Genomic DNA, 21385 nt, shown 5'->3' with positions numbered 1-21385 from the left:
CAATATTTCCTTGGCCAGGTGATCAAGGTCAATACGAACAATGATAAATTTGTTGACAGTATGTACCCTCAATGTGATGTGATGGAAATGATGCTTCACCTCTGTGGTCCTCCTTCCACAAACCTATAATGCCAGTCTGATTATGAAAAAAAAAGTTAATAAATACCAACTGAGAAACATTCTACAAAATACTTGACCAGTGCTCCTGAAAACTGTTAAGGTCTTCCAAAACAAGGGAAGTATAAAAAACTCACAACCCAGGGGAGCCTAAGGAGGTATGATGACTTAATGTAATGTGGGATCTCAGATCAGAACTAAAACATTATGGAAAGATTGAAGAAACCTGAATAAAGTCTAGACTTTAGTTAACAACAATGTACCAAGGTCACCTGGGTGGCTCAGTTGTTAAATGTCTACCTTTGGCTGAGGTCGTGACTCCAAGGACCTGGAATAGAGCCCTGCATCAGGCTCCCTGCTCATGGGGAACCAGCTTCTCCCTCTCCTCCCCACTCATGCTCCCTCTCGCTATCTCTCAAATAAATAAAATCTTAAAAAAAGGAATAATTATCAATATTGGTTTATTAATTATAATAATACTAATATGAAATGTCAACGATAAAGAAAAATGGATATGGAATATATGGAAACTCTATCATCTGCAATTTTTCTGTAAATCTAAAAATATTTTAAAATAAAAGATTTATTTTAAAAAGTGATAGGGGCACTTGGGCGGCTCAGTTGCTTAAGCATCTGCCTTTGGCCCAGGTCATGATCCTGAGGTCCTAAGATTGAGACCCACATCTCCCTCCACCTCTGCTTCTCTCTGTCTCTCATGAATAAATAAATAAAATCTTTTTTTAAAAAAGTGATAGTATGGGCAGCCCGGGTGACTCAGCAGTTTGGTGCCTGCCTTTGGCCCAGGGCATGATCCTGGGAGACCCGGGATCAAGTCCCATGTCGGGTTCCCTGCATGGGGCCTGCTTCTCCCTCTGCCTGTGTCTCTGCCTCTCTCTCTCTCTGTGTCTCTCATGAATAAATAAATAAAATCTTTTAAAAAAAAGGAATAGTAAAAGACACTCTCATTCATCAAGTTTGATATAAAAATCCTAAGCAAAAATACTAGCAAACTATATCCGATAATATACAAGGAGGATAATCTGTCATGACTGAGCCAAGTTTATACAAGGAATGCAAGGCTACCTTAACATCAAACCTGTTTCAAAAAAAGAAAAAAAGTGGAGCAGGGAAGACAGATGCCCTACAATCAATGTAAATTCACTACATTAAGGAATAAAAGAGAAAAGTCACAGAAGTACTTCAGTGGATGCAAAGTGTTTAACAGAATATAAACTCAGAATAAAATCTCTTAGCAAACAAGCAATAGAAGGCAAGTTCCTTAATCTGATGAAGGTCGGCTATAAGAAACCTACAGCAAACACATCATATGGTGAAATGTTTTAAGAGTTTTAAGATTTAGGGATGCCCGGGTGGCTCAGTGGCTGAGCATCTGCCTTTGGCTCAGGGCATGATCCCGGGGTCCTGGGATAAAGTCCCACATCCGGCTCCCTGTGGAGAGCCTGCTTCTTCCTCTGCATCTCTCATGAATAAATAAAATCTTAAAAAAAAAAAAAAAAAAAAGACTTTTAAGATTTAAGAAGTTTTACAGATTATAAAAGTGAAATTAAAAGGAATCTAAATATGGGACACCTGAGTGGCTCAGCGGTTGAGTGTTTGTCTTCAGCCCAGGGTATGATCCTTGGGTCCCAGGATTGAGTCGCACATCGGGCTCCCTGCATGGAGCCTGCTTCTTCCTCTCCTGCGTCTCTGCCTCTCTCTCTTTCTCTCTCTCTGTATCTCTCATGAATAAGTAAATAAAATCTTAAAAAAAAAAATCTAAATAAATGGAGGGATATACCAGGTAAACATCAATTCTCCCCTAAAATGACCTACAGATTTATTCATATCCCCATAAGAAACTTCAACAGGTTTCACTGTGAGATATGAAAGATAATCTAAAATTTATATGAAAATACAAAAGGCAAGAATAACCAAGGAATTCTTGAAGACAGAAAAGCTTGCTTTACCAGACACAGAATCAACTATACTCATTAAGACAGAGTGGCATAAGAACAAGCATAGACCAACTGACCAATGGGTTAGAACAGTGGGAAAAACAGACACATACATGAGTAGTCACTTAATTGACAACAAAGGTACGTAGAGCAATGGAGGCAGAAGTATTTTAAAAACTAACTTCAGGGGCATCTGGCTGGCTCAGTTAGAAGAGAGTATGTCTCTTGATCTTGGGGTTGTGAGTTCGAGCCCCACGTTGGGTATAGAGATTACTTAAATTATAAACTAAAAAAAAGAAAGAAAAACTAACTTGAAGGTGAACTGAGGTGAACTTCAGATCTAAATGTGAAAGGCAGAATAATAAAACATCTAGAAGGCAGTGGAGGAGAATATCTTATAACCTTAGTGTATACAAAATTTTCTTAAACCAGATACAGTCCAACTACAAAAGAGAAGAAATTCAATGGCACTGAAATTAAGAACTTCTATTCATAAAAAAGGCTCATGAAGGAGCCAAAGCCAACATATGGGAGAGCAAAGGGCTTGGTGACAATGGTTGGAAACATGGGGGGATTCCTCTCTCTCTCAGAGCACCAGGGTGGCATCTTGTTCCTCTTCTGTCCCCACACCAAGAAGATTTTCCCCCCTCCCAAACACTCATGAGCTACCCAGGGGAGCCATCGATGCAGAGACCAGGAACCCAAATCCTATTTTACTGTTCTGCTGACCACTAAGAAAGGTGCAAAGGGCTCCCTATACAGAAGCAACAATACAAAAACTGTGCGTTGAATTTTACTCAGGTTTTTGCCTTTGCTTTGAATGGGAAGACAGCCTGCAAGAGCCAAAAGAGGAAAAGAAAGCAAACCGCACCTCCACCAGGGCGAACTTTTCCTCACTGGTATAGTTGTAGCGGGTGGCACGCTCATACTCCTCAGCATTGTCAGGGCAATCCTTGTTGGAGTACTTGTCCGTTGGGTGCACAAGTTTCCATGAATACTGGTGTGGTCACAAAGAGGGAGACATTCACACTGGATACAAAATGCTTATATTCTGGTCATACTGACATGACCATCATCACAGCAACCAATGTTAGCTGCATCTGAGAATCACACACACACATGCTCACACATATACTACACACATATACACTCACACACAGAGTCCATCTCCATAAAACTGCAAAACATTCTGGCCATGTGACTTCAGGTTTAATAAATACATAGGCAAAAATGTCCTGGATATTTTGTGTTGAATATCTAAGGCTAGGTATTTCATCACCATTAAAAAAATAATAATAAAAATAAAAAAAAATCAGCCTTTCAAACAATCATATACTCATCTACTTTAATAATTTTAATCTTTTTTTATTTTTTAAATAATTTTAATCTGATCAAAATAAACAACAAAAGGGAAAATCTTCTGACTTATAGGTATTCAAATCTTCATATGGCATCAGAAACTATTTTAGTAATGCTAAACAAAAGAAACCAATGGCTAGAACTCCACAGGGAAAACATTTTCAAAAGATAAGAATTAAAAATTATCATAATGGTACAAATTCTATCTATATGTTTTAAAAGATGAGGCCCTTTATTTGTAACAAACTTAAAAGAAATGTAATTTGAGCCATCTAAGAAACATTTAAATTGATACAGATTTTTATTTCTAGGGTCAAAGATTAAAAAAGCCAATTTGTTCTTGATCCAAAGTTAATGCAGAAAAAAATATCATTTAGTCAATTTCTTGATAATTTTGGGAAGAAAAACACTTCTAACCAACTAGGGATAGGTGCTCTTTCAGACCTGCATTTCCTGTAAAAGCAAATAGAGTGCCTACCACTTCCATCACGTGAGCACTCCACTGTGACAGCAGCTGCAAGCCCTGGAGCGCCAGGTCAAAGAGCTTCCGGTACTCAGCGTCTGTCTTCTGAGCCTCCTGGCGGCCTGACCCTGTGACAACCTAGAGCACCACAGGAACATCAAGAGGTCACTCTATATCTAGAAAAATCAGTTATGCATTCACCCCATGACCTAGCAAACCTGCTAGGAATCTCCAGGAAACGTACATTTGCAAAATTATGAAATGATGGGGGCATACGAGCCTTTACTTAAGCAACCAGCTGGGAACATCAGAGCCCTGACAATGGACATTCTGCAGCTCTCAAAGAAGAGAATGTCACTGCAGACTGTGCTAGAGGGGAGCTCTGGGATGGGGTTAAGAGAACTATGTACACAGTTATGCTTCTACTTAGCTAATAAAGGAAAACATGCGCATTATGTGCATTTGCTTATATCAAAAAATGAAAACTTATACTTAAGAATGGTTACCTAGGGCAGCCCGGGTGGCTCAGCAGTTTAGTGCCACCTTCAGCCCAGAGCCTGATCCTGGAGACCCAGGATCGAGTCCCACGTCAGGCTCCCTGCATGGAGCCTGCTTCTCCCTCTGCCTCTTTCTCTCTGTCTCTCATGAATTAATGAATAAATAAATAAACAAACATAAATAAGTAAATAAAATCAGTCTTGAGAAAAAAAAAAAGAATGGTTACCTAAAAGGCAGGAAGGCATAGGGTGGAAAGAAGGTGGGCTCCTTTGAAGGACACATACCTCCTTTTGTACATCTGACTTTGGAACCACATAAATATTTTATATAATTATGACATAAAAATTAAATTACAGGATAAAAGCAATCCCTAAAAGTCAAAAGCAAAATGAAACCATGAATTAAAAGTGTGTACTGAATTGGGTTCATGACTGCACAGAGGAACAATGTAGTACAGGTACCTGACAATAAGCTTTTTTGATTACAGTGTAAGTGCCTGGAATTAAGCTTTTGATTGCCGAGGCATCCATTTCAAAGACATCATCTAGAATACACACAGTCCCAGGTCTACAAGTAGATAAAGAGCCAGGTGGCCCCATCTATGAAGCTCCCATTTTAGAAAGCTCTGGATAACTTATCACTTGAGAGACCCCACTTTAGTACCCTAATTCCTGCTCTTATGTTTGAAATTTGTAAATAAAGAATAAACCCATGAAATCCTAGGAAGCCCACACTAGACCCCAGTAAAGGCAGAGTTCCAGATCCACACTTCCTCTCTACCTGTCACTTCACCATGTGGCTCGAGGGATGCCATGCGCCCTCTTAGAACTTGTGAGCAATAAGCCTCTTTTTCCCAGAGTTCCCAGATGGTTGTTGCTGAGAGTATCTTGCCAGCATAGTAGAAACCACAAGGGACTGTCCAGCCACAATATCGGTCCCCTATGGAAGCTGCCAAAAACAGCTGAGTCCTTCAGGCACCATTATCAATAGCCTGAGACCAACATAAAACAAACCACTTCAAGTGACTTTCAAAAACAATGATTTAAAAAAGAAAAAATGAAAGAAAAACAGATCTAGGTATAGATTTGATCTCTATACCTAGAGGGAAAAAAATCTAAGGGCAAAATTAACTTACAAAATAAATCTTAAAACAATTTTTAGTAATTATATTATCATAATATTGTACTGTTATATATTATAATATATAATTATATTGTTTCTAGTAATTATATTGTTATTAGCAGCACTGGTATTGCTATTTTAAGACTAAGTGTATACCAAGACATGCTGTAGTCATTAAGAACCAGCATTCTCAGCATTAAAGGGGAAAAAATAAAAAGATAAAAACTGAAGTAGACTGCCTTCAAATCAGGGGATCCCTGGGTGGCTCAGCTTTTTAGCACCTGCCTTGGGCTCAGGGCATGATCCTGGGGTCCTGGGATTGAGTCCCGTATCAGACTCCCTGCATGGAGCCTGCTTCTCCCTCTGACTATGTCTCTGCCTCTCTCTGTGCGTCTCTCATGAATAAATAAATAAAATCTTAAAAAAAAAAAAAAAAGACTGCCTTCAAATCAGTACTCCAAAAAGTTTGTTACCTTAGATGATGCTAGAGAATCAATTATTTGAAAAACTGATACACATAGCAAAGGAATTCAGCTCTGACCTGTCTCCCCTGAAGGAATCACACTGCAAAGCAAGGCTCAGCTGTGAGGAGGAGTTGAAAAGGAATGAAAGGACTAGAAGACATCATGTGGCAGCCCTAATGAATTTATACATTTGGCAGTAGACAGCGGGTGTCCACACTCTAGAGAGAGACAGCCAGACACTTGAGCAGTCTGCAGCATGATCAACGAAGGGCCAGGGGAACTGAGAGGATGGAAGTGGAGTCTCTCATCAGGCCTCCAGACCTTTTCTTTTTTTTTTAATAAATATGTTTTTTATTGGTGTTCAATTTGTCAACATACAGAATAACAACACCCAGTGCTCATCCCGTCAAGTGCCCACCTCAGTGCCCGTCACTCAGTCACCCCCATCCCCCGCCCACCTCCCCTTCCACCACCCCTAGTTCGTTTCCCAGAGTTAGGAGTCTTTCATGTTCTGTCTCCCTTTCTGATATTTCCCACTTATTTTCTCTCCTTTCCCCTTTATTCCCTTTCACTATTTTTTATATTCCCCAAATGAATGAGACCATATAATTTTTGTCCTTCTCCGATTGACTTATTTCACTCAGCATAATACCCTCCAGTTCCATCCACGTCAAAGCAAATGGTGGGTATTTGTAGGCCTCCAGACCTAATAGGGGACAGTGGTCATGCCAAATGACACCACAGGGAGAAAGATGGACAAGGGACATCTTCAAAGAGACACACCAACCAACTATATTGTGTAAAACTTACTTGGATCCTGAGGCAAATCAACTTGGAAAAACAATTTGTGAGTCAACAGAGGAAATTGAACAATGACTTTGATATTAAGGAATTCTTGATTTTTTTAGGTGTAATAATGGTATTATAGTCATGTTTAAAAAGAGCCTTTATCTCTGTAAGACACAAGGGAACCCCAAAGGAGAGAGTGGTTGGAACCTCTGATTCATATACAGATCAGAAGCACATGGGTACAGAGTTGCTCTTAGTGTAAGGAAAATATTCCAATAATGGACTGTGGTGGTAGTTACACAATACAATGAATAAACTAAAAACCTTTGAATTATACATTTTATTTTATTTTTTTTTTTTTTTTTTTTTTTTTTTTTTTAATTTTTATTTATTTATGATGGTCACACAGAGAGAGAGACAGAGAGAGGCAGAGACACAGGCAGAGGGAGAAGCAGGCTCCATGCACCGGGAGCCTGACGTGGGATTCGATCCCGGGTCTCCAGGATCGCGCCCTGGGCCAAAGGCAGGCGCTAAACCGCTGCGCCACCCAGGGATCCCGAATTATACATTTTAAATGTGTGAATGGTATGATATGTGGATTAAATCTCCATAAACCTGTTTATTTTTATTTTTATTTTTATTTTTTTATGATAGTCACAGAGAGAGAGAGAGAGAGGCAGAGACATAGGCAGAGGGAGAAGCAGGCTCCACGCACCGGGAGCCCGATGTGGGATTCGATCCTGGGTCTCCAGGATCGCGCCCTGGGCCAAAGGCAGGCGCCAAACCGCTGCGCCACCCAGGGATCCCCATAAACCTGTTTAAAAATAAATGAGCAGGGCATGCAAAGATAGATCTCTTTTTTTTTCTTATTAAAACTATCATCTTGGGACACTTGGGTGGCTCAGTGGTTAAGCATCTGCCTTCGGCTCAAGGCATGATCCTGGAGTCCTGGGATTGAATCCCACAATGGGCTCCCTGCATGAAGCCTGCTTCTCCCTCTGCCTCTGTCTCTGCCTTTCTCTCTGTGTCTCTCATGAATATAAATAAAATCTTTAAAATAAAATAAAACTATCATCTTAATTATAAAGGTACTAGAGTAGACAGCAGAGGGAAACAGGCGCCACACATGCTGTTAAGTACACCTATTTTAAGGGTAGAAATCACCTTTGTATGTTGTCTGAGAGCATCTTGCACATTTGGTTTACAATTCTCTCAGCACAGCCCCTGCCTCTGTCTCTAATCTGTGGGTTGTGCTGGCAGCTGGGGAAGCAGTAGCTAGCACCTTGTCCCTGAGGAATGGGCCACCAGGGGTTGATGAGGGGTCGGCTGGGAGCCAGCATGTGCTCTGAGCCATCTGGGGTGTCTTCCAGTCATTCTGGTTACATGATGGCTCGTGTTTGCTGGGCAGAGGACATGGGAGCTCATCATTCTGCATCGGGTGGGGCCAACACACAGAGTTGTCCCTCCAAATGTCAATGATCCTCCTGGGAACCCAGAGGTACCAAAATCTCAAAAACCAGACTTGTGTATGCAGACTCAAGTCCCCAGGTCCCTCTAAGACTGTGCATAGCACCCATACCACCGACCTTACTCCCTGCCTGCTCAGATGTGAGAAATGACATCCCCACAGGTCCTCTGCACTCAGACCTCCCCATCCTGTCCATCCCATACACTGGAGGGGCTAGCCTGGAACTATGCATTGCAGGTAGGGAGAATGTGACCAGCCCAAACAAAAACACAGAAAACCCAGCTGCCAAGTTGGAAGGATTTAAAAAGACCCACAGCTGAGGAAACAGTACTTCTTCCTACCCTCAACTCCAGGCTCTCCTCTGGACACCCAGGACATAAACTCCCACCTAGCCCATGGTTTCTGGCCTTAGGTACCAGCACCGGCAGGCATAGAAGGCTCACTTACCTCACTATTGCTGTAGCGTGCAAGCTCTGAAATGAAGCGCATGTGATCCTCCCGAATCTGGATCATCTGTTCACAGATGTTATACTGTGGGCTGCTGCTGGATGATGTGCACATCCATCTGGCAGGAAAGGGGAAATGTGTTACCGGAAGGGGTGGCCTGCATAAGACTTAGGCATCACAATGTTGGGGGGCTGGGGACACGTGTACAGTAGGCACACAGGATGGACCACTGGTCCTGCATGCTGACGAGGAGATAAGAGGCTTGGAGAGAACATGAATTCTCTGCAAATAAATAGCCAGGCCAGCCCCATCCACCTGAATCAGGGTCACTGTCCTACCTTCTCATATATGTGTCTTGGAAAAGGAGTTGTAATTTCTGCTTAACCGGCCAACTACCTTCAAAAAAGCTGAGAGTTGCTACTGGAATAGGATACTGCATCACCCTTGCAAGGGCCCCTTAACACATACTGCAGATTTGATAGGAACTAATATTTCTTTATTATTCACATGTTATATTAGAAAACAAGTCAGCCAAAGACCCAGAAACAACAGTTATCCTTACTGGGAGTTGGAAATGGACATTGTTTTCAATGACAGGTTAGACAGTGCTGTCATAACTATTTACTTGCACAACGCATCATTTCAGCAGCAAACATACAGTCAATTTAGTGGGAAAGAAGTTTATTAACAATTCAATCTGCTGGAGCTCTCAAACAGAAAGCATGGGCCTTGGGGCTCTGACCTCTGCTCCCTCACACTCAGCACTGACACCCTCGCCATGTTTTTAACAAGCGGGTCCTCTTTGCTTTGAGGGGAATGAATGCAGGTTACCACTTTTCAAACTAATGGATACACTGTCTGAAGCAGCATCCCTTTCTTACCTTTTGATTCCTCTGTAGGATGATGCAAGGATTATGTTGGCCATCATCCAAAGTAGGCCCCCTGAGTCTGCAATGAGTACCTGTCGCCTAGAGCCTACACTGGATTCCACCCTCAGGATACCTGTGTCCTCTGCAGGCCCTAAAGAGTGTGTCCACCTCAGGTGAAGCCCTAGAGCCCAGAACCTGACTGCTGACACCACACTCCCTGGCCCCCCATCTGGATCCAAATGCTGATGTAGGGCTGCTGGAGAGGGCCCTCAAAGCTGATGGCTACATGCTCAAGCAAGTCCCAAGGTGGCTATTAAACACAGCTATTACCACCAATTAAATGCTATTGACTTACAATAAATCATATCAAAAACACAGAAGTAAGTATGCAAAACTCATTGTTTCCTGATTCTCTTACTGGTTTTACCATGACCTATCACCTAGAGTTCATTTGTGTTTGTTAGGGTAGAAACACCGTAGAATGGCATGCTACTAATGGTCACATCCTTAGCTTCAGGTCCATCATGGTGAGAGGACTTACACCATGGAAATGAGCACTGCTTCAAATCAGAGCCTGAACTGGTGCTAAAGTAGAAACCGGTTCCAGTTTAATGAATGTAACTTAGAGGAGAATGAGAAGTCACCTAACTGGATAGCATATCAAATTTAATGGGAGATTTATTATGAAATAAGCTAGCACAGAGCTCAGTAAACTACAGCACAGGCCAAATACAACCTGTGTTTGTATCGCCCTAGCATCATACAAGATGGTACGTCTAAAAAAACAAAACCACAACAACAGAAAAGAATATATGACAGATACCTCAAGTGACCTACCAAGTCTTAAAGTGTTCACAATTCAGCATTAAAAAAACAACAACAACAAAAAACTGGCGACCCTTAGTAAGCAGACTGGAGGTAACTGCATTTTTCAAAATTATGGCTAAACTGCAACTGGAAGCTGGCAACAGGTACAAGTGTTTGGCAAGGATCAACCAAAGCATCCTGCAAGACCCAACTGGCTATGTGGAATCCAAAAAAAGAGTATGGTGTGTTTTTTATCATCTGTAATTGCGAGCTATGGATCCTTTAGCCAGTTGCTGGCCAACTTTCTCCCCAAAGGTCCAAGACAGTAAATACTTCAGAATTTGTGGGCTATACTGTCTCTGTCACACAATCATTGTCTTCTTCAAAAATAAGAAAAGGAAAAACAACAACAAAAAAAACCTTTAAAAATGGAAAGACCATTTAAAGCTACCAAGATCTTACAGAAACAGCCCTGGGCTGGATTTGGCACTCAGGTATGTTAGTTGTACATCCTCTGTAATGTAAATGCAAATATCCCCTTCCCCAGCAGGGCTAGTCTTTAAGCATTCCGGCACACCACTTGTTTAAGCTGGTACATTCTCAGCCACTTCTATTCAATAGAACTCTCTGAGATGATGGAAAAGTTCTGTACTTGTGCTGTCCAACACAGTAGCCACTACTGAACATTTGAAATGTGAATGTTCTAACCATTTTAACTGTATTTTTAAAGTGAATTTAAATGTAAGCAGTCACAAGTGACAAGGCCTACTGTATGGGGCATTTGGTTCCAGATGGTTAAAAATGTCAAAGGCGTTCTCTCTAGATAGATAAGTGTTATAAAACCACAATGAGAACATTGCAGAATGTTCCAACTGGACAGCTCACTGTCATCCTACCGAGATTTATTTTCCTCATAGTGGGCGCTGGTCTTGATGTATCTTGCCAGTTCTATTTGCATGTCCCCGAATAGTGGAACCACCTGGAGCTGCTATATTCAAAGAACAAAGAAAAATAAGGCCATTATGTGTCTTCAGTCACCAAACATAGTCACAAGAATGAGTAATGCTTTAAAAAAAAAAATGAGTAATGCTGGTAATTACTATGGGCTGAATACTATCTCTGTAAATCATTTACTAGAAAAAAAAACTAAGCAATTTACACAATCACGTTAAGAAGGACAAAACACAATTTAAGAACCAATGTTCATAAAACCAATTCAAATATTAAAATTAACCTACCTTGTTGCTAGATCTGTCATAAAAAAACAATTTTCATTTCCATATGCTAGTAACAAAATGAAAATCTAAAGAGAAACAATTTGCAATAGCATCAAAAGAACTAAAAATATGAACAAATCCAAAATATGGTAAAGACCTCTAAACAAAAATACTATCAAAAATTCTAGAGAAAGTTTTGAAGTTCTAAGAGAATGGAGAACTATATCCATAGATCATAGATTGGTCATACATTGGAATGCTTAGTATTTATTTCTAAACTGATCTATAAATTCAATGGAATCCCAAACAAATTCCAAGAAGAAAAATGGTTTACGGGTAGTGAGTACGTGTGCATACGGAAATCAGCAAGCCAATTTATTTTGAATGGTAAAGGCATGACACCCAAGACAATCTGAAGAACATAACTTGAAAGCCTCCTGATAAAGCAGATCTGTTCTATTGGAAAGCTATAGCAACAAAGACAGGGTGGCCCTGAGCAGGAATGGAGACCAGCGGAGCGGGACAGAGAACTTAAGACAGAGTCACACCCTTACAGACACCTGTTTTATGACGGAGGCAACATTGCAATGCGAATCAGCATACCCATGTGAGAAATTGTGAGGCTGTATCTAACACTGAATATATATGCCTATGGCCCCCAATCCTAGCCCTGGGCATATACATGTTCAATAAAAACCTGCATAGATCAAAGCAGCATTGCTCGTACCAGCCAAACTCAGAAATGACCTCATGCCATGTCACAACAGAATGGGTAAGTTGAGATCTAATCATAAAATGGATACCACAATGGAAACTTAAGGACAACAGATGCAGGATCTCCCAGGGATGAATCTAACAAATGAGTGAAAGCAGCCAGATGCAAAAGATACCGTCACACAAAGGTTCAAACCCAGGCAAAGCTGAGGCAGAACAGGAAGGAGACTAGTGGCCTTTGCAGATGGAAGCCAGTGCTTTCCCCCTTTCCCACTGCCTATGCCCACATTTCCAGATGTGGGTCACAGAGGCTTACCTCCCCAAATTCAAACTGATACACTTAACCTAAAAAACGTAACTCACCTTGAAGTACTTATCAATTTTGGATAAGTTTATTCTTTTCTTGGCATCAAGTTTATAGATGTTGCTGACACTCCCATCCATCAAGTATAGGCCAAACCCCATGACCTGAAAATCACAAAATGGCACATAAAACTCAGAACTGCAAGTTTAGTTACCCAAAAGCTCTTCTATTGCTATAGTTCATAAATTAAAATGATAGTTTGCTCTTCTTTCAAAAAGCACTTTTGTTTTTATTTATTTATGTATTTTTTTAAAGATTTTATTTATTTATTCATAGAGACAGAGAGAGAGGCAGAGACACAGGCAGAGGGAGAAGCAGGCATCATACAGAGAGCCTGATGTGGGACTCGATCCGGGGTCTCCAGGATCAGCCCCGGGCTGCAGGCAGCGCTAAACCGCTGCGCAACCAGGGCTGCCCATTTATGTATTTTTTAAAGCTTTTATTTATTTATTCATGAGAGACACACACACAGAGAGAGAGAGAGAGAGAGAAGCGGAGAAACAGGCAGAGAGAGAAGCAGGCTCCATGCAGGGAGTCTGATGTGGGACTCGATCCCGGGACTCCAGGATCATGCCCTGGGTCAAATGCAGGCACTAAACCGCTGAACCACCCAGGGATCTGTTGAACCACCCAGGGATCTGCTGAACCACCCAGGGATCCCAAAAAGCAAAAAGCACTTTTAAAAGTTCCTTATAAATAAATAGATATCCTTTCATATGAAGTTATTCTTCTATGTGTGTCATTTCTTGTGGCTATTTTAATGTCTTCCCCAGGCACAAACACCATCTCTACCTCTCGTCAAGCAAATGCAACACTAAATGTGGATTTCCATAAGCATCCATGGCCAGGGGCTCCTGCCCCAGATGGCACACATAGAGTATTTCCACCATCACAAAGAGGTCCACTACAGCGTCCTCCAGCACCAACTCGCCCATGGTGCTCTCCTGCAGGAAGAGATCTTGGGACTGGGCCCACTCTTACAGGGAAGGCTTTGGGCTGACTGGACACCTAGCACAAGGTTCTTCAAGGCTATCCTCCCCAAAGGTGGAAAGCAAAGCTAATGCAGTGGCAGAACTGCCTTCTCCTCCCTCTTCCCAGTAAGAAATATCACTGACCTCCCCAATATGGTGAATGGTCATGTTCTTGACCAAGAAAAGTCTACCATAATCATGAAGACGCCATATTCTTAATTCCTAGAAATCACATCCTGAACAATTGGAATCTGATGTATCCTCTGCTGCAAGAAGCTGATGCTAAGAGAAGCCCCCACCCCAGACCTCCTCACCCATAAGCATGCCTTCCCGGGGGAGGCATATGATCCCAACTGGCACTGAGGTCAAGCCTGAGACAGTCATACGAATGTGTTGAGAGCCGCTAGTGCATGGAGGATACTGTGTATAAACACATGCGCACACACACAGTGGCAAGCATGAGAATAAGAAAAGGCTACCAAAAAGATTGTAGTCAAAACACAGCCTCTTCTCTCCACAGTTACGCAAGCAGCCATGCCCACACACGTACTTTGAGAAGCATGTGTTTCTCACTGGGTGTCAGGTACATCCTATTCTCGTAGTAATCCACACACAGATTCACGATGTCGGCGAGGAGCTCTTCATAGCCAGAAATCACTTCAAGCTGCTGCTGCAGAGACTAAAACACAGAATGCGAGATCCATGCCATAGACTGTTCCTGGCTTCCTGGCTGTGGCCCCAGTCATGCACCCCATCAGCTAGAGCAGCAAGAGTGCAAGCCTTACTTGTGTGATTTTGTTGTGGTTGGCCAGGAACATGGACAGATTCTGTGATTCCTGGATGGACTGTGGATCTGCCATTTTCCGTAGAAACTGAGCGGCTCTTTGAAAGCAAAAAAAAAGAGTTAATCAATGTGCTTAATGATTTTAAAAAGAAAAAAAAAAAGCATAAAATAATCCAGATTATTTATCTGGCTACAGTTAAATGTAAAAATGTGGGCCTTAGAAGCTGGTTATAATTTCAGCCTCCTCGAGCTTCTCTACCCTGGACTCCAGGTCACTCTTGTCCCAGCCTGGACAGTTCACCACCCCACTGTCCACAGCTGAAAGATTTCCTCAGATGTGGCAGTGCCAACCATAGGCCTTCTTGCCAGGTACCTAATAACACTGGTTTCTCCCCATAGCGACCTGTTTCCAAGTCTGAGAAAGACTGCCTCCCCTTTTGACTCCCAGAATATGGTAAGGGAGATGGTCAGCACCATCCAGTGTCTCTGCCAAGAATCACCTAGGCTACCACACCTCCCACAAGTCAGGCGCCACACCCAGTTTTTGTGCCAATGGTCAGAGACAGAATCCCGATTTCCTCCACTAATAGGCTAGTTGATCTTGGATTAACCCCCTGCACTCTCCTGAAGCTCACTTATCACACCTGTAACAAACAACAACTGTCCATCTGTCTACCCACAAAGCAGGTGTGAGGAGAGAGGGAACAGCACACACAGAATTATCTGTACACTTAGGTACAATAAGACTGTAAGGTACACGCTGAGTGTCTGAGTCTTGCAAAGCAATGTAAACATGGGTGTGAGCTTCCTGAATGTCTAGGGCAGCCCCCCCCCAAAAAAAAAAGTTTCGTGGAAACTGTCCACATAAGGACCTGTCTGCTACCTAAAAACTTGGGGGTTTTATTGAAGAAAAATTCTCATGGTAAAGACTGATATCCTATACCAACAGTCATTTCCTCTGTGCCTCCTTAGAAATAAACCCCAAATTTCCATGCTACAGCAATGTGCCTCATCTCCATGTGACTAATGGTTGAGCCATGAGATACAACAAAAAATACTGCAAGGAACTTGGAAGTTCACTTATAAAAAGTAGTATGACCCCTTCTATTCTCCTTCCTCCCTGTTGACTGGAATGAAGAAATGATCGCTGGAGTTCAAGCAACCATCCTGGACCATGAGATAACACATGAAGACAGCAGAGCAGCCAGCCAGCAGGACCCCTGGGGTGTGAACACTGTGGAATCCCCTCATCAGTTGTGAGGCTTCAACTCTAGGTGATCTAGTCCAACTCCCACTGCTAACTCATCCTAAATCTCAGTTTGGCACCACATCCCATGTAGATTTTATTTTAAAGACATGGCAAAAGTTATATGATTTCAGATACAATAAAGCGACAGCTAACAGTATAATAGTATAACCCCTTCTGAGTATAAATGCCAGCCTATTCTGATGCAAAGGAAAACCTCATAAAATTTAATTTCACAGCCAAGAGTCCTTATCTAGCAGAACAAACAAAAGTCAGCATCTCATTCCTGCTAATCATGCATTGAACAGTATCAAGCACAGACTTTTTCTTTTTTTTTAAAGCACATACTTTATAAAGAAAAGTCTATTAGAAGATAGTTGGCTTTGTTCTGACTGATCACCCTCCATCTTCCTGCCAACTGCCCCTCACTATTTTCTAGAAGCAGACTATCATGCCACACCTACCTTTTCCAATTCTCTTCTCCGTAAGTTCTCTCCTGTCTCCCAGGAGAAGAGCTAGTCTCAGGGAGCTGGAACCTCAGTGTGATCCTATGACAGTCTACAGACCAGCTCTGCCCACTGCTGTGATGGTGTGTACCTTCTAGGAATGTGTAACCAGGAAATGACATGAACAGGTGTTGCCCTCAGGCTGCAAACCTGCCTGTGCCCTCAGGAAGATGCCTACTGAGCCAAAAGCCTTGCAGTGCCCCTAACCCTCTATAAAAGGGACTGATCTTATGTACTTCTGTCTTCCCACATGTGCTGAGCGCCCACGCTCCTCAACAAATGTTTGAGGATAATTAGATCCCACTCTAGCTTCATGAAACCACAATGTACACATGCCTATGAGGACGCACCTTGATGCATTGCCATACTCATAATCTGCCAGCTACCCTTACGCACCTAGGAGTGTGTATTCAAACAGTCCTGAGCCTGTCAAATAACTGTTACCAAACAGTGACATTATTTCAGCACATATGGGATGCATACCTACCATGTGCAGAGCATGCAGCTAATCAGGAACCACCCTGTCTGCGGGGGCACTCTCTGCAAGGACCTACAGGGAAAGGTCAAAGCTCACCTCTTATATGCCGAGTGGTCATTTTTCACACTGCACTTCATGTTCTTAAGCTCATCTAGCACAGCAAACATGTTAATGAACTTCCCCAGCGTGATCAAGTAGGCTTCAGACACGAAGTCCTTCCTTCTTTCCGCATGGCATAGGCGCCTCACCTCCCCACAGAAACGCTCAATGGCATTTCTCTAAGCAGAGGAAGAAAAGGCAAAAAAGGCTGCTGTCAGTGAAGGGCCAACTCCATGCCCAGCTTCAAGCACAGTGGCTGGACTCACTGTCACTCCTTGACGAAATACCCACCCAAATGAGTGGACATTTACAGCTCAGGTAAAGAGATTTGTTGTTATAAAACAAATGTTATTTGTTACAAAAGTAATTTCCACATACTTTTGTTGTGTAACAATCATCATTAACTTTCCACTTTACCAACTACATCCCTAAAATAAAAGAATTTTGTTGATTATTCAAGCAAAGTTACTGAGAAAAACCTCCAACAGAAGGTCTACAAACAGATGTTTTGGCATTCAGAGATGAAAAGGAAGGGGTGTGCAGAGAAATGTTTCCTCTTGACAACCTTGAAGATAAAGCAAACACTCATCTCCTAATAAGTTCTATCTTCTCACCTTTGCTAAAGGGATCTATAGTAAGAACCCTACATGTTCAAAGTAGATCTTTAAAAAGCCAGCAAGTCCACCTCCTGTGGCAACTCCATGTAAACAATGGGTCAGAGTAGCCAAGGCAGGGCAAGAACCCCCAAGTGACAGGAGGGAGTGAGAAGAAGAAAACACCTGAAAAACTAGATGCGTCACAAGTATAAATTGGCAGAAAGACAAACATATTTGGAACTGACAGAAAGCAGTCTTCATGAAGGAAATACAAATTCACTCTCAGAGACAAGAGTAGTGAAACACAGAAGAGGTATTTATTCTGAAAGGGCCAGTAAAGCTGTAGACTGACAAAGGATTTGTTCTCTTTTGTCTCAGAAGTTGTTATGGCTGCTTTCGTTCACATGCACTTTGTTCAGAAGTCATGGTGATATGTCAAAGTGGGCCAGATTCCTACTCATCTGCATTAAAGTCCTAGGATTATTTCACTGTTTTACCTGGAAGTACATAAAATTCATCAGTTTTGTGACCTCAGGCTCCAGGACCTCGACGGTTTTCTCATAAATTTCCACTCTATTAGGTTGCTCATTACATTTCACCTAGGAATAAACAAGTATGACATAAAGAGGCTTCAACTTAGCTAGAAGTGAGAGGGAAGGTCATTGTTAGGTCATTGCAGTCCCAGCCTGCTGTGGCGTGGGATGTGGGAGGGAGGGTAGGCTGGTGGAGTAGGGGTGTGGTTAGGCTGAGATGTGGGGGGAGAAGGGTAAGAGCACTGTCTGACTATGGTAGGGGCATGGTCAGCAAGAATGGGTGCGCCTGGCTGGGGTGGGGACACCTGTGGGATGGCCCGAGAGCAGCTCCTCCAGGTGTACAGCATGACCGCGTACTCTTGGCCTTCTTCCAGCATTTCATTCTGTAAGGGTACACAGGGCAAATCAGCAAGCAGGAAAACAATCATAAAAACGGAGATGCCTTGTTGCTAAAATCCAGAGGCAATCCTGACTCTCACTCTGAGGTACAGACAAGTACCAGGACCTGTATGCCACGAGGCAGCTGCTAAGAAGTTGGTGATGCTGCAGTGTAGCACTGTGGCCATAATGACCTCCGGAAACACCCCCATGGCTTCTGTGGGCTGGAGAGGAGCCAACACAAACCTTGGCACCTGCCACAGCCGCTATTCCTCAACTCCGCTCTATCCAAAACAACCAGCTGGCAGTGCAGATCTGAAGTTGAGCACAGATGCCAGCATAGTGCAGATGTGCACAGGGTCAAGGCCTTACCACCAGGCTACAGAGAGCCTCTGGGCTCCTAAGACTGAGGCAGCTCCATCATCCCTAGTGTGTAGGAGGAAAAGCTACAAGTATTTCTGTAGCACTTAAAATCCAGAGAACAGTATCCATGCAAAGAGGACTGCCATAATTTTTTAACTGCTGTAGTGTTTACTCTTTTCACATTGTTTCCTTTGGTAAAAATGGTAAAAAGCGCAGAGATGTTCTAAAAATGTCAACTACAATTTCATTATGTTCTTAAGAGGCTTTAAAATGTTTACAACTTTTGATCTAGTAACTTCACTTATACAAATCTAGCCAATGGGAATAATGTGTTTGGAAAGATATTCATTATTGTATTTTTTATGACAAAGAAAAAAGGGAAACTAAACATGCAAAAATAATGAAATTGTGGAAATTACAAAATGGAATAGATAGCTATTAAATATTACTTTAGCTGGCACATTTTGACATATGTCATATGAAAAGTTCATGAAATCATTAAAATACGTAATAGCAACACAATTCATTCATGCAATCTGAATCACAGTTGCGTATATAACTGCATGCATGAGTACAGGTATAAATGATAAGAGAGAATGGACTCCCTCAAAATGCTGACAGAAGCTTCCTTGCTCAATTTCTTGCTTCAATTTTCAGAAAGAACATGTATCGTTTTTATAATAAAGAAAACAAAGTCTTCTCTAAAAACATAAGGCATCTTCATCCACTTTCTTCTCTTTTTCCTTAGTATATATCATACTAAGATAACACCAAAAAGTGTATATTTGCCATCACTAGTAGTATTCCCCCAAGGAAAACAAAAACATGCAGAAGGAATTACCATGCTAGAATGAACAGTCGCTTGTTCAATATATCTTGCAATACCAGTAACAAATGCATTTCTGTCTTCAAAGTTAGTGTTGAAATTTGGCTGAAAGGAAGAGAAAAACCATCATGTGGAGGTCAGCACTGCAGGCAGTACAACCCACTGCTGTCCAGCACAAACCTGGTAGAGGAGTGAGGATGGTGGGGGCTCGATGCAGGGCTGCTGGTCAGGCAAAGGCAGCTCTTCCAAGAGGTCCACATTGGATAGTGCATCCTCCAGTGTCACCTGGGCCGCCATCTTGGCCTAGAACAAAACACAGCACAAACCTGCACTGTGAGGAAGGGTGGAGATACTGACAATCATTCCAAGGTAGGGAAATCAGACCCCCACTTGCCTGATCCCTCTCTTGAGCAATGGGGATGGCTGACGTGGTCATGACCAATCCCTTGGGTCTGTTGTCTCTCTTAGGACTTGCTGGCAAAGAAGTCATGATGTAGCCTCTCCTGGCCTCCAGTTGTGTCACAGTGGCACATGAACCACCACACATACCTTTGCTTCCTGTCACCCTTCCCACCTTGGAGCCATCATCCCTACTGGGCTCTCTGGGAGGGTCTGACAACCTGCTCACTGGGCCAGAGGAGGGAATGTCCTCTTCAACACCACTGCCCCAACCACTTCAACACCTGTCTGCCCCAAGGAAGCCAGCACAGCCTCCAACCTCCAAGGGGGCAAGAGTGCTTCCCTGCAGATGGACATTTCCCAAGTGGTTCTTCTATGCAAAGCAACACACTAAGGAATAGAGATGGAGAAGGTCAGAGCCCTTCTTCCTCCAGCAACTGCCTGTAGGGACTACTAAGGTGGGGGCCAAGGGTCAACATGAAAGAGGGAGGGGACTGTTAGCACAGGACTGACAGCACAAACTCCAAGGCCAGTGCAAGAAAGCACAAAAAGGGGGTGGATGTCATCTAAACACATCTGTGGCAGCTCCAGGGGAGAGGAAACAGCACATTCCAAGCCTGCCTCCTTCAGAATGCTGCTCCGACCCTGGATGGGATACAGGGAGTAGCAGCTCCATCCTCAGACACAATACACCAAGCAGCCCTGACTCTGGACACGCGGAGCAGCTACATGCATTGTGAAAAGGAAAGAGCAGCAGGCAGGCTGGTGAGAACACTAAATGGAAGAAGCCCTCAGTTGCTCCTCCCAATACTGGGCGCCAGACAAGGTGTCAGTGTAGAAGTGCGTGGTGAGGAGAGTTACTAAACCCCCAGCTACTGGCTGGAAAACCAAAAAGGGAACCCCAGAGCACCGGAAAGCCCCAGGGACAGTATGGAGAGGAAGAATCTCAGAAGAATGAGATTATAAAGTTGCTAATGAACTCTGGGCCCCCACCCCTAAGCTGTAAGTGCATGAATCTGATCCTCTCACACTCCAATCCCTGAGATCACAGCCAGCTCCCAGATGGCCACAGGTGGCACACACAGGACAGACCCAAATGGCACTCTAGAGGCTCTGAGAACAGAACTGACATTGAATCACACCCCAGAGAAGGAGGTGTCAGAACCACAACCTACATTGAACCAGGTGGTTTGCCTGCTAAAATAAAAAAAAAAAAACAAAAAAACAAAAAAAAACAATAGCATTCTCCTAGGACTTCAGACCTAGAGTTCCATTTCATAATATCCAAAATGTTCAGCTGCAGGCGAAACTACCTAGCACACAAAGAAAAGATGATTAACAGATACCGACAATGAAAAAACCCAGATATTACCATAGATATTACAATTATGTAACAGAATTTAAAGCAATGATTATAAAAATGTTCTAATAAACAATAATAACACTCCCAAACTGAAAGAAAAAATAAAAAACCAGGGAAGAAAAGATACCACATAAAGAACCAAATGAAAATACTAGAAATTTTAAAGCTAAAAAATACTATACAAAAACTC

At 42.6% G+C, this 21385-nt stretch overlaps 1 protein-coding gene across 3 annotated transcripts in view; it reads right to left on the bottom strand.

Annotated features, from left to right (window-relative positions):
• CYFIP1 (cytoplasmic FMR1 interacting protein 1) overlaps window positions 1–21385 on the bottom strand; it is a 147489-nt gene that overhangs the window by 57840 nt on the left and 68264 nt on the right. For 2 of the 3 annotated variants that reach the window (XM_025437515.3, XM_025437514.3), the window contains exons 2-13: window positions 19614–19736; window positions 19449–19538; window positions 18172–18249; window positions 17831–17932; window positions 16735–16916; window positions 14410–14506; window positions 14175–14303; window positions 12653–12757; window positions 11255–11346; window positions 8683–8800; window positions 3910–4032; window positions 2944–3069 (exon numbers count right to left, since the gene is read on the bottom strand). In XM_025437515.3, coding sequence (XP_025293300.1) covers window positions 2944–3069; window positions 3910–4032; window positions 8683–8800; window positions 11255–11346; window positions 12653–12757; window positions 14175–14303; window positions 14410–14506; window positions 16735–16916; window positions 17831–17932; window positions 18172–18249; window positions 19449–19538; window positions 19614–19730 — 1359 coding nt within the window. In that variant the 5' untranslated portion in view covers window positions 19731–19736. The remainder of the gene's footprint in view (window positions 1–2943; window positions 3070–3909; window positions 4033–8682; window positions 8801–11254; window positions 11347–12652; window positions 12758–14174; window positions 14304–14409; window positions 14507–16734; window positions 16917–17830; window positions 17933–18171; window positions 18250–19448; window positions 19539–19613; window positions 19737–21385) is intronic. The other variant, XM_049107986.1, reaches the window with a different exon arrangement.

The sequence above is a fragment of the Canis lupus genome, chromosome 3 (genome assembly GCF_003254725.2).
Source record: "Canis lupus dingo isolate Sandy chromosome 3, ASM325472v2, whole genome shotgun sequence".
Classification (NCBI taxonomy): Eukaryota; Metazoa; Chordata; class Mammalia; order Carnivora; family Canidae; genus Canis; species Canis lupus.
The sequence above is the reverse complement of the archived record's forward strand: the minus strand, read 5'-3'. Positions and strand labels throughout refer to the sequence as shown.